This window comes from Gorilla gorilla, chromosome 13 (assembly GCF_029281585.2).
Source record: "Gorilla gorilla gorilla isolate KB3781 chromosome 13, NHGRI_mGorGor1-v2.1_pri, whole genome shotgun sequence".
NCBI classification, from domain to species: Eukaryota; Metazoa; Chordata; class Mammalia; order Primates; family Hominidae; genus Gorilla; species Gorilla gorilla.
The window spans coordinates 24,883,838-24,897,239 of record NC_073237.2 but is presented as its reverse complement, the minus strand read 5'-3'; the positions used below and the strand labels follow the sequence as shown (position 1 = coordinate 24,897,239).

The following is a 13,402-nucleotide window of genomic DNA, read 5'->3' as shown; positions in this document are numbered from 1 at the left end:
ATTCAGGCATGGGATTGTGCAGCTTGAGGAAGTATGGCACAGTGGTTACAAACAGATGCTATCTGGCTTCACATCTCATCTCTGCCACTTACTGGCTGTCTGACTTTATTATTATTATTATTATTATTTTTTGAGACAGTGTCTCGCTTTGGTGCCCAGACTGGAGTGCAGTGGCCCGATCTCGGCTCACTACAACCTCTGCCTCCCGGGTTCAAGTGATTCTCCCACCTCAGCCTCCCAAGTAGCTGGGATTACAGGCATGTGCCACCACGCCGAGCTAATTTTTGTTTTTAATAGAGACGGTGTTTCACCATGTTGGCCAGGCTGGTCTCCAACTCCCGACCTTAGGTGATCCACCTCGGCCTCCCAATGTGCTGGGATTACAGCAAGTGCTGGGATTACAGGCATGAACCACCACGCCTGGCCGACCTGACTTTAGACAAGTGACTTAACCTGTCTGTGCCTTGGTTTCCTCATATGTAAAAATGAGAATAGAAGTAGCAGTAGTAGTAGCTACCTCAAAGGACTGTAGTGAGGAGTAAAGTTACATACAAAGCACACAGAACTGCACCTAGCTCAGAGTATGTATAATAAAAGTATTAGCTAATATTACTGTAGTGGAAAACTCCCTTAATTCAAGTGATTGTACTTTTTTTACTCAAATACCTCCTCCTCACCCTGCAGCTCCTGTGGCTCCATGAAATCAAGGCCCTGCCCAGAACAGTCTCTGCGCCAAGACAGCTTTTAGCTCACCCACACCACTTTATTTACAGATAAATTCTGACATACAGATGTGGGTTTCAACCTTGGTTCCTGTGTCCTCAACCAAAAGATAAGCTTTTCAGGGGTGGGCACTACCCAGGCTCTGGTTCATCCCTGTATCCACACAGCTCCTGATGGTGGCCTGCATATAGCAATCCCTCAGTCAGCACAGGCCAAATGAAAGTTAGGAAGTCAGAGACGACCACCACCTTTGTCCTGCGGAAAATGCACAACCTTCTGGGCACAGTGGCTCACACCTGTAATCCCAGCACTTTGGGAGGCCAAGGCGGACGGATCACTTGAGCCCAGGAGTTTGAGATCAGCCTGGGCAATGAAAAAATACAAACATTAGCTGGGTGTGCTGGCGTGTGCCTATAGTCCCAGCTACTTGAGAGGCTGAGGTGGGAGAATCGCCTGAGCCTGGGAAGTTGAGGCTGCAGTGAGCTGTAATCGTGCCTCTCACTCCAGTATGGGGGACAGGAGTGAGATCCTGTCTCAAAAAAAAAAAAAAAAAAAAAGAGATAGAAAATACATCACTCCTACCACCACCATCAACCAACCTCACAAAGCCACAGGGTGTGTTGCCGTCAGCCAGCCAGTATGCGAGCTCTGTTGGAAAGTCACACGTCCCAGTTTATTTTCTAGGGCCAAGCCTGGCCTACCCATTCCCCACAGGCCACCACTTCTGGGCTCTCCCAGCACAAGCTAAACTAATCAGGGGAAGGCTTGACCACAGGCAAGTTAGACCTTGCTGACTGATCAGAGGAAACCACAGCTGTTTCAGATTTGACTTTTAAAGCTAATTTTTATGGGTCAGAAATGCTCTGGGGGCAAAGAGAGGATAGGGTCAAGTCATGGGGGTTAAGCCCTGGGGTAATCAGTCATGTTCTGAGATTGTCAGATTAGAGAGGACAGTCACCTGATCTCCTTCAAGGAAACTTAAGTTCCTTGTTGATCAGGGCCAATGTACCGCCAGTCTCTTCCTCCAAACAGAGCACACACAGCCTGGCAAATCCTTGAAGGGAAGGAATGCTTGGTGTTAGAATGAGAAGACATGACAGTTACAAGACTCACGTTTTGTGCAGCTGTCCCTTGGGATGTGCCAACTCTGTGCTCAGAATTTCTCTATAAAATAACTCAAGTGCTGCATTAACATCTCATTTCTGGAACTCTGAGGCAGATGGGAGACAGAGAAACAGAAAAGCCAGCTCTAGGGCCTCTTCTAGGGACACCACAGCAAAGGCTGAAAGCGGAGAAATTAGAGCAGAGGGATGCAAGAAGAGTAGCATTGAGGAAAGGGGAGAAGGAGACATGTAACACATATTCCAGTAAATATCCGAGCCTCATACTACTTATTTCCATTGAAACCATGGAAAATAGAGGAAGCATATAGGTTTTGAACTCAAGACTGCACTGGTGTGATCCTTGGTCTATCACTTTGCAGCTGTGTGACATTAGGCAAGTCATCAACCTCTCTAAGCCTCAGTTTCTTTATCTGGAATATGGGGATAAGGTAGATGATGGCATCAAAGGCCCTAATTAATGGCTTGCCTGTATCCCTGCCTGCCCTTTGCCATGGGACACTGCAGCTCCTCCTCTCTCCTTGAATTGTGGCTGGCCTTATGATTTGCTTTAGTCAACAGAATGCAGCAGAAGGGTCACCATGCCAGTTTCCAACCTCAAGAGACCTTATGCGCTCCTGCTTTTTCTTGGAACCCTGCTGCCGTCATATGAACATGTGCTGGAGGAGGAGAGACCACACGGAACAGAGCTGAATTGTTGCAGCCCAAGGCCATCCTAAACCAGCCCACCAAACACGTAAGAAAGCCTAGCCAGGATCAGCAGGGCTGCATACCCACCCCACCCCCAGTGACTGCAAAGGCATGAGTGAGCCCAACTGAGACCAGAAAAATGACTCAGATATGCAGGCTCTTGGCTATAATAAAACCTTATCGTTTAAAGCAGGGGTTGGAAGCTAGAGCGCACAGGCCAGCTGCCTGTTTTTGTAAATAAAGTTTTATTGGGATACAGCTGTTCCCATTAATTTCCATATTGTCTATGGCTGCTTTCAAGCTACAGTGGCAGAGCTGAAGAGCTACAATAGAGACAGCATGGCCCACAATCAAACCACGGGCGTTTTGGGGTGATTTGTTATGTAGCAACAGCTAATACAGTACTCAAGCCTCTCCCAGTGGGACAGTGAGGATTAAATGACCGATTAAGTGGTTACTATGAAGCCTGGGGAATGTATTTCCCTTCTGGGGAATCAACCAGGAAAAACTGGATTTGATACGCAGCATTTCTCTCACACTGCTTTCAGGTGATGGGACTTCAAAGGGGAAAGTGTCCCAAGCCAAACCACAGCTACCAAGTGCGACCCTGACCTTTGCCATTAGTGATATTTTAAGAAGTAGAGAGTGTGGCTGTTCATCAAATGGGAATGACTGACAACTCATGTTTGACCCCGGCTTCAATCAAGCCCTACATCAATGATTTTATGTGAAACAGGACAAATGATAATTCACAACTCCGCAGCAAGGCACATGAGACTTTCTTCCCTTTGTGGGCTCCAACCTCCTTCTGCAGTCTCCCACCACACCTGCCCTGCTGCCCCCAGCCATCCTCTCCAGCCTCCAGGCCATGGCACAGGCTGCTTTATTCCTTCTGCATGAAAAGCCCTCTTCCCCACTCCCCTGCCTTGGGAATTCCCACTCAGCCTTCTACACTCAGCTCAAGAGCGGCCTTCTGCCGAAGGCCCTCTTTGGCTTCCCAGCCAAGTTCAGGCCCTCCCAGCCCTCTGCACACACTTCTGGCATTCCTCGGGTTGTGATATTGTCTCTCTGGTTGTATCTGTCTCCCTGACTAGACCGGGAGAAGCTGGTATTCAACTGCAAACTGAGAAGCTTCCTTTTCGGAAAGTTAGCCACCACTTACTTCTCTCTGAATTCCCTCTGCCTAGCAGGCAGTTTAGAAACTGCTGGATGTTTAAAAAAAAAAAAAAGTTAGACATGATATTATTTATTCTGTAACTATGGAAAAAGTGTTATTTAACTCAACTCTGGATGCTGACAAAATATAAAGTGTTGGTACACATTAGTATGTACTTAAAACCTGGGAAAACTGATGTCATGATGCTACTGACTTAGTTGTGGTGGAAACAACATTTATTTAATTATAATAAAAGAAACAAGACTTCAGCAGAAAATATAACTGGATGAGACCTGTTTGGCTGCACAAAAGGAGACCTACCAAAGTAACTGGCCTCTTTTGTCATCATTTTTTTTTTTTTATAAAGCACAACTTGAAGGAATACTGTGTCTACCTATTCCAGTTTCGTTTTCTCATCCCAGGAGCTCCGGCCCTCACCGTCTCTCACCAGAACTACAACTGTCCCCTAACTTTGATCCTATTTTCCCCAGATTTTGGCAGCTGTTTATAGCCTGGATGCCCCTCCACCATGGCTCTGAGTACATCCCTTCCCTGGCTCAACAACCTTCAAGGTCTCCCCTGTGGGGTCCAACTTCAAGCCCCTACCTCTCTCACATTGTCATCTCTCATTCCCTAAACAAGGCCCAGCTGCATGAAAGTGCTGCTTTCCAAGAACAGGCCCCACATTGAGATTTTATACACATACACACACGTCTATGTTCACACACACGTATACACTTACATATACACACCCTGAGACATAAGCACTCCCGCAGTGTGCAGTCACCCTCTCCCCTGAGCTGAGATTCCACTTCCAACTCTAGATCCAGCTCAAAGCCACCTCCTAGGTGATGATCTTCCCAAATTCTTCAAGATAAAAACACTGGGAAACAAAGGATGAAATTCCTGTCAATCTCCTCCAGGGGCTCAGGCCAGAGATCATGGACAAGTCTCCTGCATCCTTCACTACCTCCCCTCCTCATTCACACTTGTACCAAGACATCTCTGAGCACAAAGTAAATGCTGGAAAAAGTGGGCTATGTTAGAGGAGAAACCAGTAGAGTAAGGCTAGTTTCTCTTCCAAATAATTCTAAACGGAAAAGTTGGCAGGGTGCCGTGGTTCTCACTTGTAATCCCAGCACTTTGGGAGGCCAAGGCGGGAGGATCGCTTGAGCCCAGGAGCCTGGGCAACACAGAGACCTCATCTCTACAAATAAAAAAAATTAGCCAGGCGTGACAGTACATGGCCCCAGTTACTCAGGAGGCTAAGGCGGGAGGATTGCTTGAGCCTGGGAGGTTGAGGCTGCAGTGAGCCATAACTGCACCACTGCACTCCAGCCTAGGTGACAGAGTGAGACCTCTAACAATGGATAAAGACTAAATGAGGTGCCAGAAGTGGGTTTTCCTGGATCCATGAGTGAGGGGCATAAGGAAGGCCAGATCTACAGTGTGCCTGGCCTCCCAAAAGCTGTCTGGCTGGAAATAATGTGAAAACAACTGCTTCCTGACTGCCTGATGGGGTGGAGGTGGAGGGGTGCTGGCCCAGGATCAGGAGGTAGCCACACACAGATGGCAGAAACAAGGGCATCCAGAGTCTCTGCATCCCAAGGCTGCCCTGACCAGAAGACCCAGAGGGACAGTTAAGGAGAAGTCACTGTTGCATGAGTGGTTTTCAAACCATGGTCCCAGGACCCTCAGCCATTTCCCCTCAACCTGGGAAATGATGGAATGCAAACACTCAGGTCCCCCACCAGGCATGCTCAATCAGACGCTGCAGGATGGGCCCCAGCAATCTGTTGTAACCAGCCCTCTAGGTGCACTAAAGTTTGAGGATCGCTGCACTATAACGTCCTGCTGACCCTCCCTGGCTGCCTCCTCCCTCCTGGGTAGAAAGAACATCTGGACAACTTCTCAAAAGATCAAAGGTCTCGCAGTCACAACCTAGTAGGTGAAAAGTAACCCAGAGAGATCTTCTAAAAAGCCATATCTGATCACAACACTCTCGCAGCTAAATCCCTTCACAGGCCCCCCTCTGTGCTTAGCCTACAAGGTCCTCCCTGATCCAGGCCCTGCCCAACTCTTAACCTCTCAATTTCAGCCACAAGGGACTTCACCTGCAGTTCCCTGAAGCACAGGGTTCTTCTCCAGCCAACCATGGTGACCACCCCTCCCTCACAATAATGGCCCTGCCTCCAAGGTGCACTCCTCGATGCCACACCCCCCAACCTCTCCCTTGCCCTTCATCCCTCCTGTAACCCTGTAACACAAGGTCTCATCATAGCACTCATCACCGTCACGCCACTATGGCCTCTGTCATAGCATTCGCTGCAGAGGGTCCCTGCTCCAGCACCCAGCAGGGGAGGACACAGAGAAGACCCGTAAGAAATATCTGGTGATGAAAAGAGTCAAGTCTTAAACATCTTGACATCCTGGCTAGAAAACAAATCATTCCTCAGTGTTTGAAACAGTCTTAACTGTAACTGGGAAAAAATGTTTACTGAAGTTTTGAACCACTAGCAGTGGAAGAGAAAGGAGATCTGCCCACCTGGGGTGTGGCTGCAGGGTAACAAGGAGGATGCATAAAGTCCAGTGCAGTTAGCCGTGACCCTCTCGTGCCTTTTATATACAAGACCTCCAGGTTTCCCCAGTGCCTGCACCAAGCCAAGCTTCAGCCATGCATAAGACTGCACGGAGCCTATCTGGTGTTTCCCTCACTGACCAAACACAAGCCCAGGGTCCTGGTGGCTCCCAGAGAAATCTGCCCCCTCTCCCAAAGCAGCTCCTAGGTAGCCACCTGGCTCCCAGCTAGTCGTCATCTAGGTGTGGCATTCTAGGTGCTTTAGAAACCCAGAGTCCAAGCTTCCGAGGCGTGCCCCAAACCGCCTCCAGGGAGAGGTGGGATCCTCCACGGACTGCCCATGCAGATCAAACAGGGTAGGGGATGTTCTGGGGACCTCGGGGAGGGGAGGCCAGGCAGAAAAACTAGAGGGACATTCCCTTCCTCCTCTCTCCTGGCAAACAAAAAAGATCCCTTTCCAAGCACCAGCTGGCAGGTAAGAGCCTGTCTCCCTCCTGTCTGGACATCCAGTCCTAAAAGGAACTCAGACTCTTAATCAGTCTCCCCCAGCCCAGGCCTGGGCAAAGGTTTACCTTTGGGGGAAGAAGGTGGGGAGAACAACAGCCACGCACCAGGGCGCTGAGAAGGAAGGAGCTCTCCCACCGGGCCTCAGATTTAATCAAAACACTGCCTTCCACCAGAAGAAGACAGAACAAGTATTATTTTATGGGGGAAGGGAGGGCTTCACAGGAGTGTGAAGGGGGAGAAGGGGGCCTAGTCTGGCTGTAATTAAGTCGTCTGCTTCAAAGGGAGGGATCTAGATGGCCTAATGCGTTAGGAAGGGGGCTGTCACAAAGTCCCCCCGTGTTCCTGGGACCTTATGGGGTAGGGGTGAGGTCAGGAAGGAAGCAGGTGAGCAAAGGAGGGGTGGGGTCTCCTTCCAGTCGGGCCTGATAGGCTGACCCCCTCCCGCGCGCAGCGGGAGGAACTGACGGGTTCGATGAGGAGCGCTCTTGCAGGCAGCGCATTTCAACCGGAAAAGCACGCGTGGAGGTTCCCGGAGCAGCTCCGGTACCAGGCAGTCCGGATTTGGAAACCTGGAGCTGGGGGTGGGGCAGGGCAGGGCCGGGCAGGGCAGCCGCGAGAGATTTACATATACACGCTGGAGACAGCCGGTCCGGATCTGCCACCAAGAAAGCTATGTAATATTGGGCGAGACCCTTCCTTGCTCTGGACCTCAGTTTCCCACCTACAGCATGAGCGGAGGGTGGAGGCTGGGGGAAGGGGTGTCAGGAGTCAAAGCTCTTTGAAGTCCTAGACAGCTCTGACTCTGACTTTACTCCTTGGCAGCCGGAAGGGCTGACTGGGTCCGTCTTCCTGGGGCAAGGCTGGGCCGGGCGCTCTCGCTCGGGCTGTGGGCTCAGAGAGGAGACGTTCTGGGAGCAGCGGCGAAAGAGGTGGGGTCAGGAGGCCGCCGGTCCCAGGAAAAGGGCGCGGGAGGAGTCAGAAGCGGGAAACAGCACGCCAGCCCCGACCCAGAGTCCTAGTCCGAAGCTGAAGTAGAGACTCGACACCAGAGCGGTGGGTGCCTCGGTCTCCCCGTGTGCACCGTGGCTCTGGAACCTCGGGAAAATGCCAAGGGGCACCTTACCTTGTCCTTCTTGCCGGCCCCGCTCTCCTCCGCGGCTGAGGCGGCGCACTTGTTGAGCAGTTTCTTGCCTCCGCAGGCCGTCGGGCTCCAGGTGCGGCCGCCCGCGCAGGCGCCCCCCAGGGGGTCCCCGGCCCCACCGCCCGCGACGCTCTCCACTTTGATGAGGCGGTGCTTGGGGGAGATGTAGCGCACCTCGGCCGGCGTGGCGGGCCGCCGCTCGCTGCTGCTGCGGTAGAGGTGCGGAGAGCCGGAGGACGAGGACGAGGACGCGGCGGCCCCCGCGCCCGAGGAGGCGCAGCAACAGCCCGCGGCGCCCGACGCGGACGAGGCCGAGAAGGCGCGCTGGACCCCGCCTGGCTCCCCGCTGCCGCCGCAGTAGTCCAGGCGGCACATGGCGCGCAGTTTGCGCAGCGACGAGCCAGGCCCGTTGTAGGGGTCCTCGAAGTCTCGCTCCTTCTGCGCGCGGTAGGCGCGGATGAGGTCGCTGGTGCTGCCGCTGTCGTCGGGCAGCGAGCCCGAAGAGGCCGAGAAGCAGGAGGCGGTGGCCGGACCGCAGGACGCCGAGGCGGCGGAGGAGGCCTGCGGCACGGCCTGGGGGGGCTGCGAGGGCCGCTCGCCCCGGCGCCGCTGCTCGCGGTAGTCTGGCCGCGGCGGCTGCGGGGGGCTCTTGGTCTTGCTGTTGCCCAAGCTGAAGTACTTGTTTAGCCACTTGGCCATGGCGAGAGGCCGCCTAGGGCCGCGGCGCGGGAGCCCGGTCCGCCGCCGCGGCCATTCGGGGGGCAGCGCTGCGGCGCAGGTCCCTCGGCGCCCCGGCCCCGGCGGGGGGCGTCCGGGGCGCCCGCTCCCGACGCCAAGTTCAAGTTCTTGCCGCCGCCGCCTCCTGCCGGCAGCTCTCCGGCTCCGGCAGCTGCAACACCGCCCTCCGCCTAGCGCCGCCCGAGCTAGGAATCTCGCGCCCCTCGTGGGCGCGTCTCATGGGGTCCCGGCCCACGCCCGGGGGAGAGCGGAAGGTCCGAGCGCTCTACGCCGCGGACCCTTTGGCCGTACGCCCCTCGCCGTGGATCGCGCTCCTGCCCCGTCGGAGCCGCAGCCTCCGCCTTGGCCGGGATCCGCGGCTGCCGCGGGAACTTCTCGGCGTCCTCGGCTCCCTTCTTCCTTCCTGCGAGCGCTGGGGAGAGCTCGGCCCCGCAGCGGAGGAGAATGCGGCCGGGAGAGGCAGCGAGCGACGGAGGAAGGCAGCCGGCGCCCGCCGGAGCCCGCGCGCCCGTGCCCGTCCCGGCGGCGCCTGTCGCTGCCACTGCCGCCGCCTCCCGAGCCGCCGCGTGTGTGACACTCAGGCAGCCAGAGCCCGCCCCGCGCCGCCGCCCCGCCCTCCCGGAGCCCGCGCGCGCGCCCCGCCCCCCGCCCGCCCCCGCAGACCCAGCACCGCCCACCCCCGCGAGCCTGGCCCCGGGCCGCAGCCCAAGCCCCGCCCCCCTCGCGCCCGGGGCCCGGGTGGGCGCACCTCTCCGCTCCTGCACGCGCCACCTCCCGCGGCCGCCCTGGCGCCAGCACCAGGGTCTTGCCCCAGGGCGCTGGGGTCCCGCCGCGCAGCCGGCTCCACCTAGCTTGCAGCTCGCCGCCGCCTCGGGCGAGCGGTTGCCTGGCGGAGCCGGCTACGCGCAGAGGCCAAACCTTTCCGCAGTCCCCCGGGACCCCGCGCGTTGTTCACCTCCAGGGATACCCCTGTCGGGGTTGAGGAGGGAGAGTGGATTAACACGGAACCTGTCTAGTTTACAGCGTGGCCCGTGTGGAGGAAATGCAGTGCCGAGTGCCCTTAGGGACAGAGTGGCTGTCCCTCTTTTCCTTAAAGGGACAGACTCCGGTTCAGACCCGTGCGCCAGGTCTTCGGAGGAATCTTTATGCTAATGAGTGTATTTGCAGTCCAGATGACGGATGTGGTCGGGATAGGCGGTGGGAGCCGGGCCCAGCACCAATCCGAGAGCAAGGCTAGGGGAGGTCGGAATGTTTGCTTACCTTTTCACCTCTGAGGAAGTCGAGGCTTTAGCCCTGTTCGCTGCCAGCCCGGGGGAGCAAGTTGTGGGAACATTTAATGCCTTATGTTGTAGGAGCTGGCAAGGATCCATTTAATACAGGACCTCGGCCGGGTGCGGTGGCTCACGCCTGTAATCCCAGCACTTTGGGAGGCCGAGGCGGGTGGATCACGAGGTCAGGAGTTTAATACCAGCCTGGCCAAGATGGTGAAACCCCGTCTCTACTAAAAATACAAAAATTAGCCGGGTGTGGTGGCGGGTACCTGTAATCCCAGCAGCTACTCGGAAGGCTGAGGCAGAGAATTGGTTGAACCCGGGAGGCAGAGGTTGCAGTGAGCCGAGATCACACCACTTCACTCCAGCCTGGGCGACAGGGGGAGATTACGTCTCAAAAAATAAATACAGGACCTCATTTTACAGATGGAGAAACTGAGACCCAGAGGAAAGTCACACAGGTGGACTTGGATGCCAGTTCCTAAGTCGGGTGGCACCATTATTATGTCTTTTCCAAGAGTCTCTTCTTTGCAATTTCAGATCATCCTTTGATTATTAACCAAAATTGAGGAAACAGTCCCAAGGAGTGGCCCGATTTCGTCAGTGTAACTTTTCCTGGGATCTGCACCCAGGGGAGGTGGCATGCTCCCTGTTGAGAGGGAAATGCTGCCTAAAGATGAAGTAGCTGCCACTAGGGCCTGGTGCTGCTTTGAATTTGCCTGGGCAACCCTCAAAATGTGACTTAACTCTAAGATGTGGGCACCTGAGAGCTGAGAAATTCTCTAAGAATGTTGATTTACTAAAACAATAGCCCAAATCAATAATCTGCATTTGCTGTCTGTCTGTTATAGATGCGCTTTGGGGGAGTCTGTTTTTTCCATATCCTGTAGTAACAGTGGGAACTGTGAGGGCAGACAGCAAAGCCAGGGGCTCTTTTGATCACATCATAGTTCTGGCCACGCTGGAAGTGGAGGTGGAGGTCAAACTCTCAATCTGAGACATTTGGACAGGGAAGGCCTGAGAGCTGTTACTGCTTCCTCTCTGTAACCCACCCAGACTCATGCCTGAGGCCACAGCACAGAAGTGATAGAAGCAGGACTTGAACTCAGTCTTATCCTGAAGCTGACCTCTGTCTGCTCAGCCATACACAGTGGTAAAGTGAAATTGACTTGAAATTTGTTATTCCAGAATCAAGCTATTTGCCCTTTCCCTCCTTGGTCAGACAAAACTGTCATCCTCTGTGGCCAGTTGAATTTTCCAAACCCACTATGTGACTCTCACAGTCGCAGATACTATCACCAGCTACAGAGCATCTTCATTGCCTGAGATCTATTTACTTAGCATTTCACAGGAAATAATCTAAGGTGTGTGTGTGTGAGATGTGATGTGTCTGGGGCATGCAGAGAGGACCCAGAAGCTGACCTGGCTAGGATGTTTATTTTGAATATACCTAGACTTAAGTATCTCCGTTACCCTTTAAATTGTTCCTCTGTCGCTTTGGCACTTAATTATCTTGCACTTAAGGAGGCCCCAGTAGAAAACCTGAAAGGCAAGGACATCCTTGTTTTAAGCCCCACCTTTCATCCAACCACAAATCCTCCCCAGCTCCCTTCCTTCCCATTTCTACTTCTGGGCTCAGATCCTGGCAATAGGCCAGGCCATCTGAGACAAGAAAGTCCTCACCGGAATCTGGAAGCTTGCTCCCTGCATGTGTCTTGCACATGGAAGGGTTATCTCTGCCTTTTCCAAAAGTTCAGGAAGAGAAGTTATATTTCATAACTTATTTTTTCCATGTCACTTTCAGCAGGCCATAGAGTCGGATCCACTTTTCCATGTGATACCTCTGCTGGGGTATAATTTGCAAGCCAGAATTGTTGTAATGCTATAGTATTATGCCAAGAACTTCCAGAGCACTTGTGTATCTGCTCAACCCTTAGACACTCTGTATATAATTAACCCTCCTCAACATCCCTGCAATCTGGTGTTATTCCCAGTTTACAGATGGGGTAGCTGGCCTAAGGTGGTATTTACCTCAAGCAGGCAAAAACCACATGGGTGTTTTCCTTTGGGAGCTTGTAGAGACGACCATCCAAGACTCAGAGTCCGAAATAATCATTCTGAAGGGAAATAGAAAAAGCTTCCTAAGGACTTTGCCAAACGGTTTAGGAAGACAAACACTTGTAGAAGTATTAGAGCATTATAGGAAGTAAGAGCTGGACAGACTCTCTTTTCAGAGATCCAGCCACTCCATTTTACAGAGGGCAAATTGGGACCAGTGAAGGGAAGAGATTAAATCAAGAGGCACAGCTAGGATTGGTCCCCAGTCTCTTGACATCACAAACTCAATATTATGTGATGCTGTAAACTGTGCCCATCATTTTTGGAATTTTTGCTTTTCATGTCTTCCTCCAGTCCCACCCTAGTTTTCTTATTAGAAGGGTTGAGTGTGGCCCTGTTTCTGTTTCTGTTCTATCTCAGCTTCTCACCTTAGACCAAGAGCTCCTCAAGCTGCCAGGGGCATGGTGTCTCCTTTGCTGCATCTCCTTCCAGTATCTGGAGGAAGGCTGTGCCACTTGTACAGGTCCAGAAAAATAGTGCCACCACCAACCCAACAGACTCATCTTCTTCGTCGTCGTCTTCTTCTTCTTCCTCTTCTTCTTCTTCTTCTTCTTCTTCTTCTTCTTCTTCTTCTTCTTCTTCTTCTTCTTCTTTTCTGAGACAGAGACTGGCTCTGTCACCCAGGCTGGAGTGCAGTGGCACAATCTCCGCTCACTGCAAGCTCCGCCTCCCAGGTTCATGCCATTCTCCTGCCTCAGCCTCCTGAGTGGCTGGGACTACAGGCCCCTGCCACGACGCCCAGCTAATTTTTTTTGTATTTTTTTAGCAGAGACCGTGTTAGCCAGGATGGTCTCGATCTCCTGACCTCGTGACGCACCCGCCTCAGCCTCCCAAAGTGCTGGGATTACAGGTGTGAGCCACCGCGCCTGGCCTTTTTTTTTTTTTTTTTTTTTTTTTGAGACAGAGTTTCACTCTTGTTGCCCAGGCTAGAGTGCAATGGGGTGATGTTGGCTCAACACAACCTCCACCTCCTGGATTCAAGTGATTCCCCTGCCTCAGCCCCCGAGTAGCTGGGATTACAGGCATGCGCCACCATGCTGGGCTAATTTTGTATTTTTAGTAGAGATGGGGTTTCTCCATGTTGGTCAGGCTGGTCATGAACTCCCGGCCTCAGGTGATCCGCCCACCTTGGCCTCCCAAAGTGTTGGGATTACATGTGTGAGCCACCGCACCCGACCTCATCTACTTCTTTTAGATAACATTATTCAGTTCTGTCCATTGAATGTTAACGTCAGTCCCCTGTCTGTGTACCAGGCCCTGTAGGATGCAGAGATGATATGGACCACAGTCTCTCACCAATAATTATACAAGGCAAGATGAGAGAAGTGCAGGACAGAACAAGGGACAAAGAGCTATGGG

At 53.2% G+C, this 13,402-nt stretch overlaps 1 protein-coding gene across 1 annotated transcript in view; it reads right to left on the bottom strand.

The window, feature by feature from the left end:
- Positions 1–9,201, bottom strand: part of SHB (SH2 domain containing adaptor protein B) — a 151,830-nt gene extending 142,629 nt beyond the window's left edge. Inside the window, exon 1 of the mRNA XM_055351525.2 lies at positions 7,899–9,201. Coding sequence (XP_055207500.2) covers positions 7,899–8,615 — 717 coding nt within the window. The 5' untranslated portion in view covers positions 8,616–9,201. The remainder of the gene's footprint in view (positions 1–7,898) is intronic.
- Between the last annotated feature and the right edge of the window lie 4,201 nt (positions 9,202–13,402).